This window comes from Myotis brandtii, unplaced genomic scaffold, assembly GCF_000412655.1.
Source record: "Myotis brandtii unplaced genomic scaffold, ASM41265v1 scaffold358, whole genome shotgun sequence".
NCBI classification, from domain to species: Eukaryota; Metazoa; Chordata; class Mammalia; order Chiroptera; family Vespertilionidae; genus Myotis; species Myotis brandtii.
Window position 1 is genome coordinate 1,965,872 of NW_005363772.1, and position 19,792 is coordinate 1,985,663.

The 19,792-nt window shown below is 37.0% G+C and overlaps 2 protein-coding genes across 8 annotated transcripts in view; one reads left to right on the forward strand and one right to left on the reverse strand.

Moving 5' to 3' along the window:
* The window catches only part of LRMP (lymphoid-restricted membrane protein), a 60,628-nt gene that overhangs the window by 38,653 nt on the left and 2,183 nt on the right, over window positions 1-19,792 (forward strand). For 4 of the 5 annotated variants that reach the window (XM_014544249.1, XM_014544252.1, XM_014544251.1 and 1 more), the window contains 11 exons: window positions 425-488; window positions 574-601; window positions 852-992; window positions 5,342-5,476; window positions 10,193-10,340; window positions 11,709-11,752; window positions 13,258-13,320; window positions 13,436-13,485; window positions 13,756-13,857; window positions 15,629-15,736; window positions 16,938-17,422. In XM_014544249.1, the coding sequence (XP_014399735.1) occupies window positions 425-488; window positions 574-601; window positions 852-992; window positions 5,342-5,476; window positions 10,193-10,340; window positions 11,709-11,752; window positions 13,258-13,320; window positions 13,436-13,485; window positions 13,756-13,857; window positions 15,629-15,736; window positions 16,938-17,181 (1,127 nt within the window). In that variant the 3' untranslated portion in view covers window positions 17,182-17,422. Of the gene's footprint in view, window positions 1-424; window positions 489-573; window positions 602-851; window positions 993-5,341; window positions 5,477-10,192; window positions 10,341-11,708; window positions 11,753-13,257; window positions 13,321-13,435; window positions 13,486-13,755; window positions 13,858-15,628; window positions 15,737-16,937; window positions 17,423-19,792 lie in introns of those variants that run through there. The other variant, XM_014544250.1, reaches the window with a different exon arrangement.
* CASC1 (cancer susceptibility candidate 1) overlaps window positions 17,212-19,792 on the reverse strand; it is a 55,543-nt gene continuing 52,962 nt past the window's right edge. For all 3 annotated transcript variants that reach the window (XM_005871817.2, XM_005871816.2, XM_005871818.2), the window contains 2 exons: window positions 18,548-18,661; window positions 17,212-17,890 (listed from right to left, as the gene is read on the reverse strand). In XM_005871817.2, the coding sequence (XP_005871879.1) occupies window positions 17,609-17,890; window positions 18,548-18,661 (396 nt within the window). In that variant the 3' untranslated portion in view covers window positions 17,212-17,608. The remainder of the gene's footprint in view (window positions 17,891-18,547; window positions 18,662-19,792) is intronic.

Below are 19,792 nucleotides of genomic sequence, written 5' to 3' on the forward strand. Positions count from 1 at the left end.
TTATTGTTATCAGTATCAGTATTGTTATTATTATTATTACACTATTATTATTCTTACTACTAATACTACAATCACTATTACTCTTGCTGCTGCTATTCTAACTTTGCTATGAAAGAACCAGGGCACCAGAGGAAGGTATGCATTTAGCCACAGCATCAAGTCAAACAACATTCACATGCAAAGAGAAAAAATTGAGCTGTCTCTTGAGTCAAAGACTATTCATTCACATGCCGAATGAATAGCACAGCATAACATTATGCTATGTTTCAGCAAATGCATTATTAGCTAGCTATCATCTCAGACATATTTCAATGAAGCACCTTTGTTTAGTGATGAGAGGACATAACATTTTATTGAATGTGCCTTTAGCTGTTGCTGTTAATAAGCCTTTTTAACCAAATAATATCTTACTGTCTTTTAATAGACGCTGCCGTTTCCTCTCCTCCTGTAACCACTGTGAAAATGGTTAACTTTAAACAAAGCGACAAGTAAGCTCTTCTTCACATAGCATGCTAACGTTTTTTGCTTTTCTGTTGAATTGTGTTTGAATAAGTTCTTTGTCTTATCCTACAGCACTTCTGCAAATGAGAAGGAGGTAGAGGTGAGTTTAAAGTAAATGTTTTTTATTTTAATGTTTAAAAAGTGTTTCAGGCTCACTTGCGTATAGTCGCTTCACACTTTTGCACAGCTGCCCATACATTTGGTAATGACAAAGTGCAGGTCAAGTCTATGCGTGTCAACACTATGTTGCTGAGAAGAGAAAGAAATGCCTCGGTATAATTCAGTATTAAACTGAGATATTTGACTACATCCAATTTTCTCCCTTGACCTTCATGTTAATTTGACAACAGGCCGAATTTCTCAGATTGTCTTTGGGATTTAAGTGTGACTGGTTCACCTTAGAGAAAAGACTGAAACTGGAAGAAAGAACCCGTGACTTGGCAGAAGAAAATTTGAAGAAAGAAATCACTAACTGTGTGAAGCTGTTGGAGGTAAGAGTCACAACATTTGGGGACTGTGCAATGTTTTTAAAATTACATATAAGTTTACTTATTTGACTGAAACTAACACCAAGTACCAAGCACTCCCAGTGGGAATTAAGAGGAGGTAAGAATTCAGAATCAGGGTAAAATAAAAAAGATTCACTAATCGGAGAGAATAAGAAATAAACAATAAATGCCTTTTAAATTAGTCGTATGAGTTCTCTGACTTCTTTCTATATTTTTAAATAGATTTCAGGCAGAAAAGTTATCAGACAGAAAACTGAGAAATAGGAGATAATATCAATTTTAATATTCAAAGAAAATAATCAAAAGTCAATTTCCATCTAATTAACTAAAAAACCAGAGAGCCCTCTGTAAGGTTACAGAGCAGTGTAACAACTACTATTCTTCCATTTGGGGAAGTCACAATAAATATAGAGATGGGTTGGGAAACTAAGAGGGCTCATTGTGGGAAAGAAAAATAAAAGTTTAGAAACCATACTCTGTATTTTTTATTGTGGTAAAAGACACATAGCAAAATTTACCATGTTAACCATTTTACGTGTACAGTTCCATAGTGTTACCTATATTTACATTGTTGTGAACAGATGTTCAGCTCTCCCTTCCCCCTCTTCTCAGCCCTAGTAACCACCATTCTACTGTCTGTTTCTATGAATTTGACTAATTTAGTTACCTCATATAAGTGGAACCATACAGTACTTGTCTTTTTGTAACTGACTTATTTCACTTAGCATACTGTCTTCAAAGTTAATTCATGTTGTGGCATATGACGGGGTTTCCTTCCTTCCTAAGGCTGAATAAAATGTTCCATTTGTGTATATACCACATTTTGTGTATTCATTTATTGATGGACATTTGAGTTGCTTCTACCTCTTGGCTATTGTGGACATTGCTGCTATGAACAAGGGTGTGCAAATATCTCTTTGAGAACCCTGCTTTCAGTTATTTTAGAAATATTCCCAGAAGTGGGATTGCTGGATCATATGGAGTTCTAGTTTTATGTTGTTTTTTTTTTGAGGAGCAACCGTACTGTTTTGCATAGTGGTTACACTATTTTACAATCCTACTAACAGTGCACAAAGGTTTCAATTTCTTCACATCCTACCAACAGGTTCTTTTCTGATTTTTTTTTATGGTAGCCATCCTAATGGGTGAAAGGTAGTATCTCATTGTGGTTTTCTATTTGCCTTTCCCTGATGATTAGGTTTGTTGAGCATCTTTTCATATTCTTGTTGGCCATTTGTGTATCATCTTGGGAGCAAAATGTCTATTTAGGTCCTTTGTCAATTTTTCAGTAAGATGTGTGATTTGCAAATACTTTCTCCTCTTCCATTGGTTGCCTTTTCACTCTGTCCTTTGATGCACAAAAGTTTTTAAGTTTGCTGTATTACTATTGGTCTATTTTTGCTTTTGTTGCCTGTGCTTTTGGTGTCATATCCAAGCAATCATTGCCAAATCCAACGTCATTAAGCTTTATCCTATATTTTCTTCTGGAGTTACATAGTTTTGGTTTTTTAATCCATTTTGAGTTGATTTTTTTTTAATTTTTTTTATTGATTTTTTTACAGAGAGGAAGGAAGAGGGATAGAGAGTTAGAAACATCGATGAGAGAGAAACATCGATCAGCTGCCTCCTGCACACCTCCCACTGGGGATGTGCACGCAACCAAGGTACATGCCCTTGACCGGAATCGAACCTGGGACCCTTGAGTCCGCAGGCTGATGCTCTATCCACTGAGCCAAACTGGTTAGGGCTTGAGTTGATTTTAATATATGATATAAGATGAGAGTTCCAATTCACTCTTTTGCATGTGGCTATTCAGTTTTTCCAACATCATTTGTTGAAGAGACAAGCCTGTTCCTCATTGTGTACTCTTGGCACCACTGCCAAAGATAATTTGACCTGATATGCGTAGGTTTATTTCTGGGCACTCTATTCTGTTCCATTGATCTATATGTCTGTCTTTATGCCAGTACACTTTTGATTACTGTGGCTTTGTAATGTTTTGAAAGCAGGAAGTATGAATCCTCCAAGTTTGTTCCTTTTTTAAAAGTTGTTTTGGCTATTTGGGGTCTTTTGAGATTCCATATGAATTTTGGATGAATTTTTCTATTTCTGCAAAAAATTCCATTGAGGTTTTAATAGAGATTGCATGAAATCTGTAGACTGAGTTTGGTGGTATGGGCATCTTTTTTTTTTCACTGTATATACCTTTTGACTTTTATATATATATGAATTGAAGTCTTCCAATTTATGATGCAGGATGTCTTTCCCTTTATGTATGCATCTTTAGTTTCTTTCAGCAGTGTTTTATAGTTTTTAGTGTACAAATCTTTACCTCCTTGGTAAGATTTATTCCTAAGTATTTTATTTTCTGTGGTGCTATTGCAAATGAAATTGTTTTCTTAATTTCATTTTTTATTGTTCATTGTTAGTGTATATAAATGCAATTCATTTTTGTATGTTGATTTGTATCCTATGACTTTGCTAAATTCATTTATTCTAATAGTCTTTTGTGGAATCTTTGGGGTTATATAACAGAAATAATTTTACTTCTTCCTCTCCAATGTGGCATTTTATTTCTTTCACTTGCCTAATTGCTCTGGCAAGGACTTCCAGTACTAAACTGCATAGAAGTGATGAGAGTAGGCATCTTGCCTTGTTCCTGATCTTATAGAAAAAATTTTGTCTTTCACCATTAAATATTGTTAGCTGATGGCTTTTCATCTATGCCCTCTATTATATTGAGGTAGCTTCCTTCTAGTTCTAGTTTTTTTTAATGTTTTTATTACTGGTATGAAGGGTGTCAGATCTTGTCAAATATTTTTCTGCAATAATTTAGATGATGATGTGGCTTTATCTTTTAATTTCTTAATGTGGTTTATTGCATCAATTGATTTGTATATGTGAAACCATCCTTAATTCCAAGAACCAATCTTACTTGGCCATAGGTACAGCCCTTTTAATGTGCTGTTGAATTCAGTTTGCTAATATTTTGTTGAGAATGTTTATATAAGTATTCATAATGGATAATGGTCTGTAATTTTCTTGTAGTCTGGCTTTGGTATCAGTGTAATAATACTGGCTACAAAGAATTGTCTTGCAAGAATTCCCTCCTCTTTAATTTTTTGGAAGAATTTCAGAAAGATTGGTGTTAATTCCTTAGTTGTTTGGTAGAATTCTCCAGTAAAGCCTGGTACTGGACTTTGTTTTGTTGGGGTATTTTTGATAACTCTTTCAATCTCCTTACTAGTTCTTGATTTATTCAAATAGTCTATTTCTTCACAACTCAGTTTTCTTAAACCATTTCCATTGGCTGAGAACTAATATCTGCTCTCTCCCTTTACAATTAAGGTGGTTTTTTAAACTACCAAGGAAATTGTGTGTTTGATAATGGCTATTCCAATTGATTAGCAACTCATACATATCTGTCTGCTTCAGAAGTATCTGCCATTCATTGAACACCTACTGGTAGCAAACAACTGGCATCTATTACCTCTCATGTCACAGTATTCCTGGAAAGGAGATAGAATTGTCTTTTCCTGACAGATGAGGAAATAGTAAATCAGAAAGTTTGACACTATAACCTTTCTATAATTAGGGTGCAATTTACAGTCAATATTACCTTATAATTTTATTGGTAGAACTTTTTCTTTTTTTTTGCTATACAAAGTGTATGGTGTTTTAGATTGGGGCAAGTCTTCAAAATATGCTCATGATCACACAGCTAAGGAGCAGTAGCTTGTTTGCTTCCAAACCCTCTGTTCTCTTAATTCTGTCCCCACCCCAGTGAGAAGGATGGTCCTCCAAGGGAAGGCCATCATTTTGCATGAAGGGCGCAGGTTGGAGAGAAATATTCATATGGCAGTGAAGGCACACCCACATAATCAGCCCAGTCACTTTGTCACCAATGGAACAGCAAGTGTAGTGGTCAGAACCATACCTAATTTCAGTATATTTTCGTTACTTTTCTTAAAAGTTCAAACTATGCTCCTCAATAATATATTCAACTCGTTTATAAGCATATTTCTTAATATTACCAATTACGCCCATTCCATTGTAGAAGAAAAATATAAATACACATAAAGGTGGGGCAAATTTGAGAAGAAGGGATCAAGAATAGATACAGAAGGCTTTGTGAGCCCCTGCATAGGCCTACTTGATAGCCAATAAAGGTATTAATATTTCAGTATCTCTTATTATTGGTCTTAGCAGTGCTTTTCATTCTCCACCAAGAAAATTGAGATTTGACTGTTGTCTGCACTTACAATATAGCATTAGAATCGCTTGCTGGATTTGGGGGTTGGATGCTTCCTAATGCCTTGCTTTCTGTGCAGTTGTTAACACCTCTTTGTGAAGATGACAACCAGGCCCAGGAGATCATCAAGAAGCTGGAGAACAGTATAACATTCCTCAGCCAGTGCACATTAAGAGTGGCCAGTAGGGCTGAGATGTTGGGAGCCATTAATCAGGTAATCTTTCTCTATTTCTGTAGTTATAATGAAATTACTAAAATGATTATTTTCCCTGAAATTATAGATTATATTTCTAAGAATAAGTTTTAGAAAACTCTTTATTGTACAAGACATATATGTTTAATACAGAAAAATGAAAAATGCATATGTGAATAAAAATGTAAAGTAGAATCTCTCATAATGCTATTAGCCAGTGATAGTCATTATAAAAATTTTGTTATAGTTTTGTAGACACTGCCTTCATACAGTGTTATAATCTGCTTCTTTTTCACTCAACGTATAGCACAGATAGCTTTCTGTGTGGTATAAATCCATAAGTGACATTATTTTATGGTATTGGTTGAATAGATCATAAATTATTTAACCAATCCCCTATATTTAGTCATTTCAGAATATACTTGATACTTTGCTCTTGTAAACACTACTATAATAAATATCCTCAGATATGCAGCTTTGCACACTTATTCATAGAGAAGTAGAATTTCAAATTTTCTTTGTGGGAAGACTTTAATTTTTGTAATCTATACCTAAACAAATTTTTTAAAATATATTTTCCTAAGAAGGAGAAATTTAAGTGTAGAGAGAGTTTTAGTTTGATCATTTGTTATACACTTTTAATATCCTACTTCCTTTTTATCCCCTCACTATATAATAATATTTTATTTTTATTAAAGTTATGTATACATAGTTTAAAAAAGTTAAGTAGTTTTCCTGGCCAGTGTGGCTCAGTGGTTGAGCACCGACCCATGCCCCAAGAGGTCACAGGTTTGATTCCCTACCCAGGGCATATGCCTGGGTTGCTGGCTCGATCCCCAGCAGGATGTGTGCAGGAGGCAGCTGATTAATGTAGATGTTCCTCTCTCTCCCTCTCCCTTCCTCTCTCTCTAAAACAAAACATATTTAAAAAATAAAAAGTTAAGTAGTTCTATAAAGGATTATTATCCCACTAGAGGCTCAGTGCATGAAATTTGTGCATGGGGGGGGTGGTGTCCCTCAGCCCAGCCTGCATCCTCTCCAATCTGGGACCCCTTGGGGGATGTCCGACTGCCATTTTAGGCCCGATCCCTATGGAATGCTCTTACTGTCAGCAATTTAGGAACTGTGGGATATGGCCTAAAACGGCAGTTGGACATCCCTCTCACAATCTGGGACTGCTGGCTCCCAATCGTTCGTCTGCCTGCCTAATTGCTCCTAACCCCTTCTTCCTGCCAGCCTGATCACCCCCTAACCACTCCCCTGCCAGTCTGATCAACACCTAACTGCTCCCCTGCTGGCCCGATTGCCCCCAACTGCCCTCCCATGCTGGCCCGGTTGCCCCCAACTGCCCTCCCCTGATGGCCTGTTCCCCCCACAACTGCCCTCCCTCTTCTGCAGGCCCGGTCACCCCTAACTGCCCTTCCCTGCCAGCCTGATTGCCCACAACTGCCCTCCCCTGCTGGCCATCTTGTGGCTATGGGTGCTGCCTTCTTTGAGGGTGGGGCAGTCAATTAGCATATTTCCTCCTTATTGGCTGTGGGTGCCACCATCTTTGAGGGTGGGCAGTCAATTAGCATATTCCCTCTTTATTGGCTGTGGGCACCACCATCTTTGCGACAGCATGAGGGTCAATTAGCATATTCTCTCTTTAGTAGATAGGATTTTCCACATTCAAGAGAAATAGCTTTCAACTCTTTGAGGTTTTTTTTTGTTTTGTTTTATCTATACCTCTAACATGCATATTCTGTCACTTAGTGATTTATTTTCAGTTTTTAGATATGTGTTGATGTCCCCCTGTGAAGATGAATATTTGGTTCTTCTATCGATCTGTTCCCTCGCATCTTTTCACAGATTCTCACCTTGCTGTTGGCTTCTCTTTTCTCCTGACCAAGCTTAAATTCCACAAACGCAATATTCACTCCCTTGCATAAACCCCTCAACACTTTTCCCTTTCTTGTTTTATTTTACTAATTTAGAAAATCTACAATGCTTTTTAAATCCACTTCTCCACCTGCTCATACCTGCATAGATAAAAAACATCACACCTATATACTGACTAGCTCTCTTGAAATTCATTATCACAAACCTCATGTGGGTCTCTAGGCCTCCCATGATTCACCCTCCCTCTCTTCTAAATATCAACTTCACACTTTCTCCTTAAACCATCATCATCTCCTCCCTGTCTTCTCCTGTAAAAAAATTTTTGTCATATTTTTAAATTCCAGTCTCTCTGTTTTCAGAATGTTTCTAACTAATACCTTATTCTTATTTCATAGATGCAATAATAATTTGTAACTCTGAAGATACTGGGTGTTTCCTTGAAGTTTTTGTTTTTCTCTGGTTTGTTTCCTCCAGCTTGCTTTTTTCTGTTTTTATGTTCTTCTTTTGTGCTAGAGGCTTTCCTCCAACATCTGATGGACCATTATACAGCTGATTGGGAGCTCTGTGTATGTTGAGTGGGGAGGGTTCTTGTTGGCCCTGAGCTTCGCACAAGCTAGGTGTTTCGTTGGAATGCTCTTACTGTCAGCAGTTTTAGGACCTTCATCTTGGGATGTTAGGTTCCTTGGAGAAAGATCTTCTAGCTGCCTGCCTTGCGGTATAAGCCTGGCTACCAGAGTTTGGGAGCTTGAAGGGGGAGTAAGGCTAGGGATCTCATTATTCAGTATGTATGCAGACTTTTGCTTACATCCATTTGTTTCAGGATGAGCCACCATCAACTATCTCTTCCTACCTGACCCACAGACCCTCTTTATTTAATCTTTGTAGTTTTTCACCAAAGTGGTGGAAGGGTAGTTGCTCGGCTGGCTTGAGTAAGGGAGGGCATCTGTGGGTCTAATCACTTTTTACATGTATTTTCAGCCATCTCTTCTGTTCACATTTCCACCTTGGAGCTTAATTCCAGAGATGCCACTATCTCCTGATCCTTTAGCACTTTCCTAGGCTGCTTCTAGGCTTTTCTTACTGCTTATTTTAGGGTTCAGCTTTTTCACGTCTTAGTCATTTACCAAGAGTCATCCTAGCAGGCTTTCAAATTTGTATTGCTATTATATCTTCTGTTTTATTTGCTCTGGTGGACTCAGGCCTTTTTTAAATAGAAATACCTTTGTTGCCATTTTAGTGGGATTTAGGGATAAAGATAAATGCATGTTTCTAATCACCATCTTTTAACTTTAGTAGATAGGATTTTCCACATTCAAGAGAAATAGCTTTCAACTCTTTGAGGTTTTTTTTTGTTTTGTTTTATCTATACCTCTAACATGCATATTCTGTCACTTAGTGATTTATTTTCAGTTTTTAGATATGTGTTGATGTCCCCCTGTGAAGATGAATATTTGGTTCTTCTATCGATCTGTTCCCTCGCATCTTTTCACAGATTCTCACCTTGCTGTTGGCTTCTCTTTTCTCCTGACCAAGCTTAAATTCCACAAACGCAATATTCACTCCCTTGCATAAACCCCTCAACACTTTTCCCTTTCTTGTTTTATTTTACTAATTTAGAAAATCTACAATGCTTTTTAAATCCACTTCTCCACCTGCTCATACCTGCATAGATAAAAAACATCACACCTATATACTGACTAGCTCTCTTGAAATTCATTATCACAAACCTCATGTGGGTCTCTAGGCCTCCCATGATTCACCCTCCCTCTCTTCTAAATATCAACTTCACACTTTCTCCTTAAACCATCATCATCTCCTCCCTGTCTTCTCCTGTAAAAAAATTTTTGTCATATTTTTAAATTCCAGTCTCTCTGTTTTCAGAATGCTTTTAACTAATACCTTATTCTTATTTCATAGATGCAATAATAATTTGTAACTCTGAAGATACTGGGTGTTTCCTTGAAGTTTTTGTTTTTCTCTGGTTTGTTTCCTCCAGCTTGCTTTTTTCTGTTTTTATGTTCTTCTTTTGTGCTAGAGGCTTTCCTCCAACATCTGATGGACCATTATACAGCTGATTGGGAGCTCTGTGTATGTTGAGTGGGGAGGGTTCTTGTTGGCCCTGAGCTTCGCACAAGCTAGGTGTTTCGTTGGAATGCTCTTACTGTCAGCAGTTTTAGGACCTTCATCTTGGGATGTTAGGTTCCTTGGAGAAAGATCTTCTAGCTGCCTGCCTTGCGGTATAAGCCTGGCTACCAGAGTTTGGGAGCTTGAAGGGGGAATAAGGCTAGGGATCTCATTATTCAGTATGTATGCAGACTTTTGCTTACATCCATTTGTTTCAGGATGAGCCACCATCAACTATCTCTTCCTACCTGACCCACAGACCCCCTTTTATTTAATCTTTGTAGTTTTTCACCAAAGTGGTGGAAGGGTAGTTGCTCGGCTGGCTTGAGTAAGGGAGGGCATCTGTGGGTCTAATCACTTTTTACATGGATTTTCAGCCATCTCTTCTGTTCACATTTCCACCTTGGAGCTTAATTCCAGAGATGCCACTATCTCCTGATCCTTTAGCACTTTCCTAGGCTGCTTCTAGGCTTTTCTTACTGCTTATTTTAGGGTTCAGCTTTTTCACGTCTTAGTCATTTACCAAGAGTCGTCCTAGCAGGTTTTCAAATTTGTATTGCTATTATATCTTCTGTTTTATTTGCTCTGGTGGACTCAGGCCTTTTTAAAATAGAAATACCTTTGTTGCCATTTTAGTGGGATTTAGGGATAAAGATAAATGCATGTTTCTAATCACCATCTTTTAATTGGGTAATATTTTCAATATAAATGTGTTTCTTTTTTTTCTACTAGGAAAGCCGGGTTAGCAAAGCAGTTGAAGTAATGATTCAGCACGTAGAAAACCTGAAGAGAATGTATGCCAAAGAACACGCTGAATTAGAAGAACTGAAACAGGTTCTTTTGCAAAATGAAAGGTCTTTTAACCCTCTGGAAGATGAAGGTAATACAAATTTAAGATAATAGTGCCAGTTATGATTTCCTAACATTCACCTCTTTCATTCTCTCTCTTACTACTTCTTGTTAGGTCTTAAATATAAGACCCTTAGGTTAAAGTTATAGTAAAAGAAGAACTCATTCCTGTCATCTGCATAGCCAAAAGTAGGATGTCAGTTAGATAACAGGCTGGGAGACAAAGATTCTTTGATAATGACATAAAAAAAATCATTAAATCCGCCCAGAATGGTGTGGCTCAGTGGGTTGAAAACTATCCCATGCACCGAAAGGCTGCTGGTTTGATTCCTGGTCAGGACACATGCCTGGGTTGCGGGCTCAATCCCCAGTGAGAGGTGTGCAGGAAGCAGCCAATCAATGATGTTTCTCTATCATCAGTGTTTCTCCCTCTCTCACCTTCTCCTTTCCCCTTTCTAGAATCAATAAAAACATATTTTTTTTAAAAATTCATTGAATAAATTTAAATTTCTGAGATCAGAGAATATATATAATCCAACCCATTAAGTTGACCCTAGTGCAGTCATGGCGAACCTTTTGAGCTCGGCGTGTCAGCATTTTGAAAAACCCTAACTTAACTCTGGTGCCGTGTCACATATAGAAATTTTTTGATATTTCAACCATAGTAAAACAAAGACTTACCCTCTCTCACCTTCTCCCTTCCCCTTTCTAGAATCAATAAAAACATATTTTTTTAAAATTCATTGAATAAATTTAAATTGCTGAGATCAGAGAATATCTATAATCCAACCCATTGTTGACCCTAGTGTTCTCCTACTTAGGATATGTTAAAATTGGTTCTTTCTCCACACAAAGTAAGACAGAATAACTATGAATGTTCTCATCAACCGTGGTTTTGTATTCTTCAGAGAAGGACTAACACTAGCATCGTAAAGCTGACTAATGAATGAAAAATAGAGACACATGTAAGGCCATGGAAAATATCTTAATATAAGGTTTACTAGTATATAAATCTTATAATAGTTTCTGTTAAACAAGCAGTATGAACTTCTGAGAATTCTTAATGTTCTATTCCTTCTTCAAGAAAAGTAACCATACTTGGTATCTTCTATCTGTAATTTTGGGTTCATTTATTCAGAAGATATTCATTTAGTACCTACTATGTGCTAGGTCAGCATTCTAGACATATGTAGTAACATAGAGGGCTATTTTCTGTTGGTTAAGATGGTCATTTTTTATGAATCACCGAATAAACAATAACCAAATATTTATAACATCAGCAGTCTTCAGGATCTTAAATATTTTCTGACCATTGTTTTTCTTTGTAAAGAATTAAGACCACTGCATTAACAGAAATTACAAAGGTAGTTTCTAAAATGTGCAAATGTTTTTCCTTCAGATGACTGTCAAGTTAAAAAACGCTCAGCTTCTCTAAACTCCAAGGTAATTAATAATTCACCTACTGATTCACTTTAAAGATGTCTATCAAATATTATAGGGGGTTGGTTTTCAAATATTTGAAGCAATATAGCGTTGAATGTAGATCATAAAACAATTATTTTAATTCACATATATGCACATATGTGTGTGTATATTTGCTTAAGTGTATGCTTTTACGTTTCTTGTTATGCTGGTTTATCAATTAAGTTTGACTGGTGGTGAGAAGGAAGCTGTAAACAATAGTGTCTCTCATGTAAAATGGGAATTGGAAATGGAAGTCCAACAAAAGCAAAGTAGCTTCACAAAATCCACAGGACCAGTCTCCTCCTCGCTCGCTGCTTCATCCACTCAGCCCTTTGGTTCCACACTATGGTGTGAGAGGCCCCTGCAGTCCCAGGCACCAAGTCCTGGTCATTACCCAGGCACATTCCAAGAAAAAGGAAAGACAGGTATTCCCTCGCCCTTTAAAAATAACTTCCTAGAAGTCCCAGAAAACATTCCCCTTTTCACTTTAGTTGCAAATAAGACTGGAAATACAGTTTTTTATTCTGGAGGCTGTATGCCTAACTAAAAATTAGGGAGTTTGAAAATCAGGATTGCTCAGGATTTAGTGATAGGATTTTTGAGCAAGTGACTCTAAAATCATTCCATCCAAATCTCTTTTCCACTCATGAGGAAAAAGAGAAGCACAGAAGTTCAGTGATTAGTTGTGATATATGTAGTGGTAGAACCATGATTTGGACCCAGGTTTCATGGACCACAGGTTGATATTCTTGATGCTCAACTAACCTATGAAAATAATTTAGGGATAATGGTTTAAGAAAAGGATTCACATAAAACTTTATTTCCTACATTTAAAATATTTTTATTTCCTGAAGCTGTACTTACTCAAACTTTAAGAACCACATAATACTATATAATATTTTTTTCTGTGCTAATCTCAAGGTCGATCTAAAAACACACCCATTCATTAAAGTAATATGCCCATCCTTAAATGCATTAAATGGAAAAAATGAAACAATTTTTAAAAAGCTAAAATATAGCTCCTCTTAGTAGGGAAAAATCTTTCTAAAAGAAATGGTAACAAAAGGGAGGAAGAGATGAAGAGCATTGGCTGAATTAACAATGAAAACATTTTCTGCCCGAAATATCATGAACAAAATTAATATGGGCAGAGATCATAAACAGGTGGTTCTTAGATGGCTATTTAACATAGAAAAAGTGTTGAATATTTTGCAAGTCAAATAAATGGAAACCTAAACAAGAAAGCTTATACTCTATTTGATTGGCAAAAATCAGACTCACCCAATGTTGGGGAAGGTGAAATGTAAATAAGTAGAATATTTCTGGAAGGCGATTTGCTCATAACAAAATCCTTTTTAAAATGCTTACTGTTTAACTCAGTAGTCAAGTGCATGGATGTGTATGTACAAAGATATTCATCAGTGTTGCATATAAGAATAAAACAGTAAGAACTTTCTAAATGTTTGTTTCCCCCCTTTGAACAGCCATGTTCTCTTCGAAGAGTAACGATTGCCTCTTTACCCAGAAATATTGGCAATGCAGCAACGGTAAGCAAGTTTCTAAATGTTCTCAAAAAGCAAATTCATTTCCATAGAAGAAAAATATACAAAATACTTCATTAAATTCCTATTTTATCATTTCTTTAACACCCGAACTTTCAAGGTGGCTGGGATGGAAAACAATGACCGATTCAGTAGGAGGTCAAGCAGTTGGTAAGTGTAATTATATGGTTGCTCTTTGGGAACTTTCCTAATTTTAATTGTGCTAAAGTAAATGTTTGAAATAAGTGATATAAGCAGAACAATTATAAAAATTGTCATATAATGAAATGTTTTATTATTTTTTTAAATAAGCAATATGCGAGTGCCAAGGAAAATAATTAGAACGTATAATTTTTGTATTGAGTTAGGTAGTGGGAAATAAGTTAATAATGGGTATGGATGTATTTGATTTGACAAGTGGATATGATCATCTTTGTATAGGCGTATTTTGGGGTCAAAGCAGAGTGAGCACCGTCCCTCATTACAGCGGTTTATCAGCACCTATTCCTGGGCAGATGGTGAAGAAGAAAAATGTGAGCTAAAGTAGGTGAAGCGTGTGTTTGTTAACCTGCTGTGAGCTGGGCATAAACAGTGGGGATCACTTTTACTCTGTGATGAGATCAGTGCTGCATCATCAAAAAGCTAACTCATTGTTTAAGACTTATAAACTGCAAAGCACTATATAAAAGCTATTTGTGAATACATTCACTCTTGTAGGGCTCAGAACTGCAAGGTTTTCCATCTTAAGTTAGAAAAGGCCCTGTAATTTGCCAGATTTGTAAAGATAGTTTTTTTCCCTGTACAGGCAGGTATCTGGCCAGCAAGGATGGGGTGGGGGTGGGGGGGCGCAGTGAATAAAGAGCCACAGAAGTGAAATGTGTATCTTTTTTTTTAAAAAAAATACATGAATTATATATATACCATAAGCATATATGTAATATATGTGCATTATATATATCTTCCCTTTACATAAATGAAGAGTAAGAGAAACATAAAACTCTACATGACTACTCTATATTTAGCAAGTTACATAAAATATACTTCTATAGCACAAGGGAGAGAGGGCAGGAAGGAGAAGCATGAACAAATGCCTTTAAGTCAGTGGTTCTCAACCTTCTGGCCCTTTAAATACAGTTCCTCATGTTGTGACCCAACCATAAAATTATTTTCGTTGCTACCTCATAACTGTAATGTTGCTACTGTTATGAATCGTAATGTAAATATCTGATATGCAGGATGGTCTTAGGCGACCCCTGGGAAAGGGTCAGGTTGAGAACCACTGCTCTAAGTCTTTGGGTGACCTTGGACAAATTGCTTTAACCTTCCTTGGTCTCAGTTTCCTCATCTGCAGAGATGTTAATGAAATGATTTTATGTTCATGTTATACATGTTCCTGGAGAGCCTAGTGTGTGACAGATACTACATCAGTCCTAAGGAATATAGAGATGAGTAAGACATAGGACCTACCTTTAAAGTTCTCTGTGTTTTAAAATAGTCCCGGAGCCTGCTGCGTGTACTGAAAACTCTAAGAGTTACCATAGTGGATATTTACTGATCTGGGATAGAAAAAAGATCAAGAGTTTCCTTCAAAAGAGTACAATGTATTATTTGCTTTTTGTTAGTATAGTATGATATTTACTGCGAAGTCTTTGCAAACAAAAGGCTAAAACTGAGAATCTTATAAGAATGCAGTTGATTCTGGCTTATTTCCTTTAAAGACTAAACTAAAATCTACCACATACATTCCCTGTATTTTTTGACAAAACAACAACCACCACTTTGAAACCGTTCCCTTTGGCAGTTGTGAGGGTATCATGAGCTTGAACTCAGCAGTGAACATAATAATGAAAGGTTCTGTTCGGGTAAGGGCATCCCTCTTTAGATAATATGAAGTTATTTAAAGTCAATTCAGTTGCCATTTGCCAGATCGCTAAACACTGCTAGCATATTTTAACTAGTTTTGCACTGAGAATATTTTCATAAAGTTTTAAAATTAAGATTTTTAGAGAAATAGAAGAAATAACACTTTGATGTTACTCCAATTTAGCATTTATCAAAAAGCCTACAGAGAAAAGAGTAAAATCAACTAAGATAGTTTATTACAGTCCACGTGGTAGAATACTTAGTGAAAACAAAATGGTTAAATAAATTTGGTGATTTGACTTTTAGAACTAGAAATTTGTCAAATATTTCTAATGTAAAACAAATATTTGTGTGCATCTTTATTTATACAGTAAAATGTAGCAATATTTTATAATCATAGCACATTATTCTTAGTTTTGTATATTTAAAAAAACAACAACACTTATTACAGAACTAAGGACGATGCAGAGCCCCCTGGAGAAGAAACAGTAGAAAGGACAAGAAAGCCAAGTCTTTCTGAAAAGAGGAATAATCCATCGAAATGGGATGTCTCTTCAATGTAAGTTGTCTACCTGCCAAATTCTATCACTTCAGTGGAATGGGGAAGGGCAAGGCAGGGTTAACAGTATTACCCCGGATTAAATTACTTTATTTAAAGACCTGTCAAACTGCTAAATTTAAGATGAATAACAAACTTCAAATGGTCTGCAGGGGTTATTCCTGAACCTGTGAGTTACAACAGGCAGGAGCATCCCGTGCCAGGAGCCTGGCCCTGCAGTCAGGAGGCCTAGCTCCACGCCCAGCTCTCTAATGAGCTCTGTGGCCTGGGCACCTTCACCCATTTCTGAGCACCTATTTCTTCATCTATTAAACAGGGGTGATACCAGTACCTTTGTCCTTGTTCTGTGGTCATGATTACATAAATTACCACATGTAAAATGTTTAGCACAGTTTCAAAGACTTAAATGATGCTGTAAATAACCTTTTGGGGTGGGTGTCTCTAAAAGAAATAGAGTTTAGCCCTAACCGGTTTGGCTCAGTGGATAGAGCGTCAGCCTGCGGACTCAAGGGTTCCAGGTTCGATTCCAGTCAAGGGCATGTACCTTGGTTGCGGGCACATACCCAGTAGGGAATGTGCAGGAGGCAGCTGATCGATGTTTCTCTCTCATCGATGTTTCTAACTCTCTATCCCTCTCCCTTCCTCTCTGTAAAAAATCAATAAAATATATATTTTTAAAAAGCTGATCGATGTTTCTCTCTCATTGATGTTTCTAACTCTCTATCCTTCTCCCTCTCTGTAAAAAAATCAATAAAATATATTTTTTAAAAAAGAAATAGAGTTTAAATATCAGTACACCAAACAGCTAAGGTATGGTGAGAAATAAATGACCTGTTTATCTATACAAATGTTCATACACATATATTCTATTCTACTCACTAAGTAATATTTTTTGTTTCCACTGTAGGAACACACTGCCTTACCTGAATGAGATAAATAGTTGTATGTTCTTGTTAGGAGTTAAATAATGCCTGAATCACAGCATTTTCAGATTCTCACCATAATAACATGTTATTTTTTTTAATTCTGACAATCATAAAAGGGGACAGATTGTGGCCCAAACCAAGACAACAGATCACATTATGTAGTTTATTACACAGCAGTGCTGGTCAATGACTTGATTGGTATTGTTGACAAAAGAAGTGTTTCTAATAATGGATTACTGTGATGACCAAATTCTGAATCTGTATTTTCCTTATAGCTATGACACAATAGCTTCCTGGGCAGCAAATCTCAAGACCTCCATCAGAAAGGCTAATAAGGCGCTCTGGCTTTCCGTCGCGTTGATTGTACTGTTTGCAGCTTTGATAAGCTTCCTCACAGGCCGATTTTTCCAGAAGTCCGTGGATGCTGCCCCCACCCAGGATGGAGACTCCTGGATGTCTCTAGAACATATCTTGTGGCCATTTACCAGACTCCGACACAACGGGCCACCACCAGTGTGACCGTAGGACGTCCTAATGTGTGTATCTTGATTTTTTTTAAAGTTTCAGTATCTGAATTTTGTAAATGAGTAACATTTAGCTGGGAAAGGATAGCCTGGAACCAGAGGTTCTCAGAATGACTAAGATTTTTAAATTCCCTCTTTTTGTGATTACCTTTCCATGACCTTTTAATGAGCTTATTGAGGTGGATATATTATATATATTGTTAACTTTTGTTGAAATAAAGCATCGTTAAATCTCAGTGGGCCAGTGTTCATAGGAAAAGAACCCCACATGTTACAAAATAAAATTTGAGTGTAAAATGCTGATTAGATTATTTAAGAGCCTATTTGAAATATAGTCACTTGCTACATTTTATTGAGGAAATACCTGATTTTTTCTTCAAGTTGCTTGATTCTTCACGCTGGATAAAGTTTATCAGTAGAGATTAAGAATAGCTGAATATTCTAATACAGAGTAGCATGTGGCACACGGAGTCAATAAACTGGTTGTCAGGGCCCTTGGTTTTCGCCATTGCTTCTTGAGAAGCAAAATCCTTGATCATGTGATAGAGAGTAGAATGAAACTCAGTTTCCTCTTTCAGGGCCTCAGAGAATGCCTCACTGTCTTCGTCAATCTTGAGCCTTTGTGCTCGGTTGTCACTAAACATTAAAAGAGTCCATGTAGGATCCTGAATACATTCCTGTTCTTTAGTAAGGCATTCACTCACCTAAAGAAAGAAAATTAGAGAAATCTGTTAATCCGATGAAGTAGATTGGCAAGAGAGTATTAGTTGAAGGGCTCAACTCAATCCCCAAGATGTATTAATTCAATCAACAAATATTTATTGAGGGACTGTCATGTGCCAGACACTATTCTAGTTGCTGGGAATATAACAACAAACCAAACATTAATCAGTAACTAATGATTGTCCTCAAAGAGCTTAGGTTGTAGTGGGAGAAACACAGTAAACAAGACAAATAAATACGGTGGCTAATTTATGCTCAAACATTAATCAGTCAGCTTTTAGAATTTATCAGGTAAGTGGCAAATGTGCCAAAAAGTTAAATTGGAGAGTTCGTGGACCATTGATACATATTCGCATTAAAGGCTTCCATTTGTTCTGGAGTTACTATAACGAGTTAAAAGGACTCTAGTCTGAAATCAAGAGCATTTGGTACCATAATGGGCAATGAAGGTATGACCCTTCACATAGTTTAGCTTTATATTTTTGACAAAATTTTTAAAAATGGTTTTAAAACTGCATTTTGAGTGTTATTCCCCCAACCCCCTTTTCAAGAGGAGAAAACAGTCTATATTCTTTTAGCTTTTGAGTACCTTTTCTTTTGGAGGACAAAGTAGTGTTATGGGTTTTTGCATACTCTACCTTAAATATAACTTTTTCAGAACCACACTGCATATTCCACTTGCTCCAACCAAACGCAAAAGCAGAACTTAGCACGGCCATTTGTCGATAAGCTTTCATTTCCACCAAAGGAACCTGTCAATATAAAAGTCAATAGAATTGATCATAGAGCCTTCTCAACAAGTCTCCCTTCCATTCTTGGCCTCCTATGGCTTATTCTCAAAACAGAAAAAGCCATTAAAATGTAAGTCAGATTCTATGACTCCTCTCTCAAAATGGGGCAATGGCTTTCTCTTGCTCTCAAATAGAATCCAAAGTCCTAACAGTGATCTGTAAGGGTCTGCGTGATCTGACACCCTCCCACATACATCTCATTATCTGTCTGACCTATCTTTTCTTCTCCCTTTGCTAACTCCAAGCACCTGGCCTCCTTGCTGTACCTTCAATTCTCTAGGCCAGTGGTCAGCAAACCGAGGCTCGTGAGCCACATTCGGCTCTTTGGCCCCTTGAGTGTGGCTCTTCCACAAAATACCACGTGTGGGCACGCACATACAGTGCAATTGAAACTTCGTGGCCCATGCGCAGAAGTCGGTTTTCAGCCTGGGTGAGTCTATTTTGAAGAAGTGGCATTAGAAGAAGTGGGGGGTGTCGGTCGGTCAGGCGAAGGGAGATGCGGTGCAGGCTAGCCGCAGAATATGCAGCTGGGGGGAGGCACGCGCCAGTCAGTCACCAGTCTCATGTGCAGTGGTTAGTGCTAGTCGAGTCCGCAAATCGCGTGCAGGTGACAAAAGTACCTACTCGAAGCATAAAGTTACCTGTATTTTTCCAACCAGCTGCAAATCCTACAGGTATTTTTGTCATCAATTTAAGAATTGTAATTATTTTGTGTTGGTGGCTTTATTATTATAAAATGAAACATTTTTTCTCTCTTTAATATTGACATTGGCAACTTTGAAATGCAATTGCTGGATTTAAAAAACAAAGAGCAGTGGAGCTCGAAATTTGAACGTCTTTGTGCTGATATAGAAATATTGGAGAAAAACAAATGTGAACTTAGTTCACAGTACGTGGTCTGCTTTGAAAGACCTGGAGAAAAGATATGTTGATTTTTAACACCTGGAATAGTATTCCTGACTCATATAATCAACTGAAAAAACTAGCGTTTGCTGTTCTTTCCTTATATGGGTCTATATATTTATGCGAACAATCATTTTCAAGCATGAACCTTATCAAGAGTAAATTGAGAAGTCGTCTTATTGATGAGAA